At 49.8% G+C, this 8,461-nt stretch overlaps 1 protein-coding gene across 1 annotated transcript; it reads left to right on the forward strand.

Annotated features, from left to right (window-relative positions):
• Positions 1-2,441: 2,441 nt before the first annotated feature.
• On the forward strand, positions 2,442-5,950 carry Kiss1 (KiSS-1 metastasis suppressor). Its single transcript, XM_045143158.1, has 2 exons — positions 2,442-2,544; positions 5,664-5,950. The coding sequence occupies exons 1-2, from the start codon at positions 2,442-2,444 to the stop codon at positions 5,948-5,950; spliced, it is 390 nt and encodes a 129-aa protein (XP_044999093.1).
• The last annotated feature ends 2,511 nt before the right edge of the window (positions 5,951-8,461 follow it).

The following is an 8,461-nucleotide window of genomic DNA, read 5'->3' on the forward strand; positions in this document are numbered from 1 at the left end:
TCTGCAAGGATGAGCAGCCACATCTGAGCAGAAAGCCAGAGCCCAGACCAGTTCAGGGCTCTTGTTTTACAGACTGATCACTGGTGCCTGCACATGGGCCAGGCGTGGCTTGCTCATGTCTCCTGGAAATAAGGGCAGAGTTGGGGCCAGATTTGACCTCACCATGTGTGAATGATTCCTGTGGTGAGGGAGGCCAAGGGGGCGCAGAGTGGAGGGATGCAGGGGGCTGAGCAAGCTCTCTTTCCTGTCACTTTTTGGGGGGGGGGGTTTCAAGGTAGGGTGTCTCTGTAGCCCAGGCTGACCTGGAATTCACTCTGTATTCTTAGGGTGGCCTTGAACTCACAGCGATCCTCCTACCTCTGTCTGTCAAGTGCTGGGATTAAAGGTGTGAGCCACCACACCCAGCTTCTTAAAACCTTTTTATTGACAGCTTCTATAATTACAGACAATAAACCACCCCTACTTTCCCCCTTTCAAATCCACCCTCCATCATATCCCCTCCCTCTCTCAACTAGTCTCTCTTTTATTTTGATGTCATCATCTTTTCCTCCTATTATGAAGGGTTTGTGTAGGTAGTGTCAGGCTCTGTGAGGTCATGGATATCCAGGCCATTTTGTGTCTGGAAGATAGCATTCTAAGCAGCTCTACCCTTCCTTTGGCTCTTACATTCTTTAAATATTTTTATTTGTTTATTTATTTATATATGAGAAAGAGAGAAAATGGGTATACCAGGGCCTCTAGCCACTACAAATGAACTCCAGATGCACCACCATGTGCATCTGACTTATGTCAATTTCTGGGAAATTGAACCTGGGTCCTTATTAGGCTTTGCAGGCAAGTGCCTGAACCACTAAGCCATATCTCTAATCCTCTTACATTCTTTCTGTCACTTCTTCTGCAGTTGACCCTGAGCCTGGGAAGGTGTGATAGAGACAGATGTCTCAGTGCTGAACACTCCACTGTCATTTCTTCTCAGCACTATAGTGACTTTTGGGTCATCCCAGTGGTCACCGCCATCTGAAAAGAGAAGCTTCTCTAACCAAAACTGAGAGTAGCATTAATATATGGGTGTGAGCATTAAGAGAAGTGCTTACTGGGCAGTTTGGTCGGCATAACATGTGCATTTAGCCAGAGGGCAGCAGGTGTTGCTCTCCTAGGTGAACAAGCATTGGGCACAGGGGCCCGAAGCTTTAGGTCTGGCCTGGACAACCATTTTGTTCAATGTGAAGGGCTGCCCACCTCCCCAGCGCTTCTTCCTTAATTCCATTTTTTGGACAGCCTCAAAATGTCTGATGGCTTCTTCAGAGAGAAGCTGGACTGGGGAGCTAGAGAGGTAGGTTGAGGGGATCATGAGGGAGGAAGGGGAAAGGAACAAATGAGGACCCAAGCGCATGACTCCCAAGTCAACAGCCAAACTCATGAGGCCAATTCCTTCCTATCCTCCCAGAGCCCACAGAGAGCAGAGCGCTGACAGCTCACCCGCTGCATCAGGAAAAGGCTTTTCTTGGGCTGGAGAGATGGCTTAGTGGTTAAGCGCTTGCCTGTGAAGCCTAAGGACCCCGGTTCAAGGCTCAATTTCCCAGGACCCACGTTAGCCAGATGTGCCCATTCTCTCTCTATCTGCCTCTTTCTCTCTGTCTGTCACTCTCAAATAAATAAATAATAAAAATAAAATAAGATAAAAAAAGAAAAGGCTTTTCTCCTCCCTGAATTATAGGCAATAAGACACTTTAATGACAGTCCTCAAGGCTGTGAAGAGCTCTGAGAGTAAGCAAAATGATTGCCTCTTTCTTCCTTTTGTCCCAGAGAAGATAAGGGACCAGGTTTCTTCCATGGCAGGAGGAGCAAGGACAGAATCAGGGAGAGCAGATCACAGGACACCATCAGTCGATGCAGGAGCCAGCATGAGGGAAGAAGGCCTGTTCCCAGGCTCCAGGGGGAAAGGCTGAACCTCAGAACCCACTCGTGCCCTGAAATCCTTGCCAGTGCCCCCCTTGCCGCTCACTCCCACGCAGACGTCTCTCCCTCCTTCAGCACTCCAATCCAGCAAGGGGGCCTGCAACCCCGCCATGCTCTGACCTGAGCCATCCACTACTTCTGCCAACTCAGATCCTTCCCCCCTCCCTCATTCCCTCCTCTCTCCTTCCTTCCTTCCTTCCCTCCCTCCCTCGTTAACTTTTCTTGCTTCATCACCTCCTCTAGGAAGCCCTCCGGACAGCCCTCACCTCGCATGAAGTCAGCCTTGACTGCTCTGTGCCAGCGATCTCCCCCTGTCTCGCTGCGGCTTTCTTCCAGGCTCCTTCCTCTCCACGATGCCTCCAAGCAGCACTTTCTCCTCTCCTCCAGCTCCTCCCTTAGACCCGGTGCCTGACCTAGTTCTTTGTTGCTTCTCTCTGTCTCTGCCCCAGGGCACTTCTCAGACCTGCCTCTCCCCCGCCAGAATGAACTCTCTGGCTTCATGGCAGCTGCTGCTTTTCCTGTGCGCCACCGCCTTCGGGGAGCCCTTGGCAAAGGTGGCACCAGTGGAGAGACCTAGGCCCGTAGGTATGCACTGTCCAGGAAAAAGGAGCAAGTGAGCTACTGCAAATGAGAGTTTCTGTGTTTTTAAACAACCAGGCTGGCCCACAGACAGCTCATGGGAGTGCGGGGGGGGGAGGGGGTGCGGGGGGGGCATCCCGCTGCTCTGAGAGGAGGTCCCCCCCCAACTCCGATGCTTTTCTGACGCTGTGTCCTCTGCCCTCCAGCAACCACTTCCCTGTGTGGATATTGGGAAGGAACTTACTATGCAAGTTACTTTTATCTGTGACTTCAGAACTCTGATAGGATTTGGAAAGGGGACCTCAGCAGCTGGGGAGATGGCCTGGTGGGTAAAGTGTGTACCTACCACACAAACATGAGGACCTGATGTGGCTCCTAGTACCCATGCAAAACACTGGGTGTGGTGGCATGCACCTGTGATCCCAGGACTGGGGAAGCAGAGACAAGCAGACCGCTGGGGCTTGCTGGCCGGCTAGTCTAGTCGATTTGATGAACTCTAGGTTCAGTGAGAGAGCCTGTCTCAGAGAATAAGGTGGAGAGCAAATGAGGAGGACTGCAATGTTGATCTCTGACCTCCGCACCTGAACATACATATGAGCAGATGAGCGCATGCGCGTGCGTGCGTGCGCGCATGCACACACACACACACACACACACACACACACACACAGCGACATAAGGTCAGCCTTACAACCTTATGAGTTTATTGGAAGAACTGAGGAGCTGAAGAAACTGAAGTCCAAAGAGGCAAAGAGACTGAGCCAAAGATACTCAGCCAAAACTACAGGATCCCAGGAGGTGCCAGGGTGCCCCAGAAGCAAGGCTGTGAGTGGCCTGAGCTACAGCGATGTTGGTCCCCAAGTCCAGGGCATGGGTTTGAACGCCTTTTGGTCATCAACATATTAGAACTGGTCGATTGGCCTCTCTGGACCTCTGTTCCTAGGTAAGGGAGGCAGAACACACCCTGTACATTTAACATCATGGTGCCTGCTCACACCATGTCCCAAAGCAAAGAGAACAGAGCCCCAGGCACTTCCCCAAGTGTCTTCTTTCCTGGCACTGGAGGTTGCTCCAGAGAACGCCACCACTGCCCAGGGACCCTAGCTGTTGGCTCTTTCTGCAAAGCCACAACTATGTCTATGAAATTGAGATGCTGCTTCCCTTCTCAGCAGTACAGTAAGGGTAGAAGGGGATTGCCCAGACAGACTGTTATTAACCTTGGACCATGGCCACATTCCTCATCTCCAAAGTGTGCCAGGACATTGAGGAGCCAGGCTCAATGCCACCCTCCACCCCAGCACACCCACTCAGACCAGGCCTCATTTTCACTAATCTCTTGCCCTAATTGGCTGGACTTATTGTCTACTCAGAGCTACTTGCCCTGTTTCACTGCCAAAAGGTAGAGAGAATTTAATGAGCCTTGTCTGTGAAGTGCCTATGGAATTAGCTCTGTTAGTCCCCAGAAGGAAGGGGAGGAATTACACCTATGTTGGGGGAGGTGACCCTGTTGGGTGACCTAGATAATGTCTGGTCTTCATTGAGTCCTGATAAAGCATATTAGAGGCTGCAATTGTCCTCAAGACCAGGATCACAGGTGTGTGGGAGCAGAATTATCTCTTTCTTTTTTATTTATTTAAAAAGAATAAGGTTTATTTCAGAGTAAGAGGGAAAGAAAGGGAAAAGAAAGAAAGGTCCTTACAGAGGATGGGGCTTGTGAGCTGGGAAAAAATCCCAAACAAGTGGCTTATATTTATTTTTTTTATTCATTTAAGAGAGAGAGAGAGCTCTTGCCAGTATAAATGAACTCCAGGCATATGCTCCACTTTGTGCATCTGGTTTACTTGATTGCTGGGAAACTGTACCCCATGTCTGTGGGCTTTGCAAACAAGCGCTTTGAATCACTAAGCCATCTCACCAGCCTCTACTTTCTTTACATTTTATTTATTTATGAAAGATAGGCATACCAGGGCCTCTAGCCACTGCAAATGAACTCCAGAAGCATGTGCCATCTTGTGCATCCCCATGTACCTTAGGCAGTACCCATGTGGGTACTGAAGAATTGAACCTGGGTCCTTTAGCTTTGCAGGCAAACGCCTTAGCCACTAAGCCATCTCTCCGGCCCTTTACTTTCTTGAGTTTTGTTACTCCAGGTTTTCACTATATTTAACAAGCATTTAATGAGGTCCTATTATGTGCAAGGCACCGTTTCCTTTTTTTTTTTTTTTCTTTTTTTTTTTTGCTGTGTGGCGTGCACCCTGGCGCACGTCTGAAGGCCAGAGAAGATAACTTTTAGATATATATCCATGCTTGCTATGCCCCTGCTTTCCAGCTAGTATGAGTGAGGCCTCTGTTCACAGCTCTGTTGCCAGGTTAGTGGGTCTCGGCTATCCTGTTGTGCTTGTCAGTGAGCGCCTGGTCAGGGAAATTCTGTCTTTGCCTCTCATCTGGCTGTTATTACAGAAGCCCTCCACCGTTTCTGGTGTGTTTTTGTTTTTGTTTTTTCGTGAGGTCTGGGGAATCTGAACTCATATAACTCAGTACTTGATCCACTGATCTGAACCCAGAAAACACTGATCCATCTCTCCAGCCCGTCAGGCGCAGGTTCTACAAGTCCAATGACCCTCCAGACAGAGAGACAGAGGGACCAGGCGCTCGACTTACTTTGATTTTCAAACTGCTTCCTAAAGGGTAGTAGTTTATTTATTTATTTATACTTAGTTGAGAGAGAAAAAAGTGAGAAAAAAAAGGGAGAGAAAATGGGCACATCAGGGCCTTCAGCTGCTGCAAATGAACTCCAGTCGTGGGAGCCACCTTGTGCACCTGGTTTCTGTGGGTCCTAGGCAATTGAACCTGGGTCCCTTGGCTTTGCAGGCGCCTTAACCACAGAACCATTTTTCCGGTCCGGAAGTAGTCTAATAAAGTGATTTCGGATAATTCTGGCACATGTTCAAAAATCACAGAGGCTGAGGAAGGCGGAGCCCACTGCCTAACCTCTAAGCAGGTCACAGGGACCCTCAGACTTGAGTTTGCAGAGGTGGGGGAAATACGGCCCACACAGGAGGAGGGGTTGCTCAGAGGGTGTCCAAAGCCATCCTGGCCTCACCTCCCTGTGCTCTCTGTCCTAGGCCAGCGGCTGGGAGCCCTGGCGCTCCCGCCGTGGGAGCAGAGCCCGCGGTGCGCCACCGAGAGGATGCCAGCGGCTGCGGGGCCCGGGCCGAGCGCTCGCGGGGCCTCGCCGTGCGCCCTGGAGAGCTCCGGGGGACGCGCGCGGCCCGGCCTGTGCGCGGCGCGCAGCCGCCTGATCCCCGCGCCCCGCGGCGCCGTGCTGGTGCAGCGCGAGAAGGACCTGTCCGCCTACAACTGGAACTCTTTCGGCCTGCGCTACGGCAAGCGCGGGACGGCGCGCGGCTGACGGCGGGGGCTGCGCCCCACCCGACCCGGCCAGGGGCGCGGGCCCCCGGCCGGGGGGCAATAAAAGCAATGCTGCCAACTCACTGTGACTCATTTTTTTGGCTGCTGAAGTTGGTCGACCCCCTTTTCTCCTCAGTCGCATTTTGAGCTGGTTATTTGAGAGAGTGTGTGTGTGTGTGTGTGTGTGTGTGTGTGTGTGTGTGTGTGTGTGTGTGTGTGTTATTAGAAAGAGAGAGAAAGATAAAATGGGCGCACCAGGGCCTCTAGCTGCTGCAAACGAACTCCAGATGCATGTGCCACCTTGTGCATCTGGCTTACGTGGATCCCAGGGAATTGAACTGGGGTCCTTTGACTTTGGAGGCAAAGGCCTTAACTGCTACGCCATCTTATCCAGCCCTTAAACTGGATTTTAAAAAAAAGTCATTATTTATTTGAGAGAGAGAGAATGGGCGCATCAGTGCCTCTAGCCATTGCAAATGGACTTCAGACACATGCACCACCTTACATCTGGCTTATGTGGGTAATGGGGAATCAAACCTAGGTCCTTAGGCTTCACAGGCAAGTGCTTAATCACTAAGCCATCTCTCCAACCCTTTAAAAATTGTTTATTTTTATTTATTTATTTGAGAGAGACAAACAGAAAGAGGCAGAGAGAGGAATTGCTGGAAATTTTGAAGCCTAAACTAAGCATGGTGGCACACGCACTTGGCAAGAGGATCACTGTAGTGAGTTCAATGCCAGCATGGGGCTACAGTTACTTTCAGGACATACTGGGCTAGTGTGAGACAAAAAAAAATTAAAAACTAAATCAAAGTGTGTGCTGCACAGATGTCCCAGCAAAATCCAATTTCTATTCGATTTTCTGAAGCAGCTCCCCTAATTCCTAGACTTACTTTCCTGAGGATGGAGCCTCTTTAGCAAAGAGATCTGAGCCAGACCCACACTTTGATGGGTGATGGTGTAAGATGCAGACACATTACGTACCTTCCCCTTAGTTATCAGTTATCAGCCCGTTGAACAACTTGTTCTGGAAGACAATGTTAACCACTGACCCACCAACAGGCCTCTGCTGAGCTGCTTGCCTTTGAGGCACTGAGGTAAGGGACATCCACAGTGGACTATTTACTTCTCTCAGTAAAGCCCACTGTTGCAGTTACCTTCTCGTTGCTGGGGCAAAACACCCGATCAGAAGCAGCTATAGGAGGGAAGAGTTCATCTTGGGCTTGCAGATTACAGGGGAAGTGTCATGGCAGAAAAAGATGTTTTACTTCATCATACATTCCTAACAGAGAGCGAGCGACCCAACAACCAGAACCCAAGCTGGCTGAGTACACACTTCAGGGCTGGACTCTGCCCTAACATCCATCCATGGTGACACACTTCCTCCAGCAGAGTTCCTCGCTGTGGACTAAGTGGGAAACTTAACCGCAAACCCCTGAGGCTATGGGGACATTTCACATTGAATGCACCACACTGCACACACTCTGGTACTTTACTCCCTCACTGCTCTTCACCCTGTAACCACCCCGGGCCAGTAGTACCCATTTATTTTATTTTATTTTATTTTATTTTATTTTATTTTATTTTATTTTATTTATTATTTACTTAGTTTTTCTTTCTTTAAAATTTTTTTTATTGACAACTTTCATAATTGTAAACAATATCCCATGGTAATTGCCTTCCTCCCCTCACTTGCTCCTTTGAAACTCCACTCTCCATCATATCCCCTCCTTCTCTCAATCAGTCTCTCTTTTATTTTGATGTCATGATCTTTTCCTTCTATTATGATGGTCTTGTGTAGGTAGTGTCAGGCACTGTGAGGTCATGGACATCCAGGCTATTTTGTGTCTGGAGGAGGACGTTGTAGAAGCCTGAGGTCTAGAAAAGGAAGTCACCAGGCATGGTGACACATGCCTTTAATCCCAGCACTCAGGAGGCAGAGGTAGGAGGATCTTTGTGAGTTCGAGGCCAGCCTGAGTCTACATAGTGAATTCCAGGTCAGTCTGGGCTAGAGTGAGACCCTACCTCGGAAAACCAAAAGGAAGAAAAACAGAAAGACGAGTCACTTGTGGAGGGCGCAGCCTAACAGCTGTGCTCACTGCAGTCATGCCTCTCTGACAGACACCCCAGCTGGGGCTCAGATCAGAAAAGGGCAGTCAGCTTCCTGGGGGCACTCGTTGGGGCACAATAGCAGGAGAGGAGAAATTCTGGTAGGAAAAAGTAGAGCTTGTCGTTAAAAAAAATCCAGGGAAGAGCCAGGTGTGGTGACGCACACCTTTAATCCCAGCACTCGGGAGGCAGAGGTAGGAGGATCGCTGTGAGTTCAAGGCCGCCCAGAGACTCCATAGCGAATTCCAGGTCAGCCTGAGCCAGAGTGAACCCGTACCTCGGAAAAAACAAATCTAGGAAACTGGTTGGACAGAAGAGGGGGTTCAGTGGAGGGAGAGGAGAAGAGAAGACAAGGGGGTGTGGTGGGAGGTACTATGATCAGAATCCATTGTAGATATGCATG

The sequence above is a fragment of the Jaculus jaculus genome, chromosome 1 (genome assembly GCF_020740685.1).
Source record: "Jaculus jaculus isolate mJacJac1 chromosome 1, mJacJac1.mat.Y.cur, whole genome shotgun sequence".
Lineage (NCBI taxonomy): Eukaryota > Metazoa > Chordata > Mammalia > Rodentia > Dipodidae > Jaculus > Jaculus jaculus.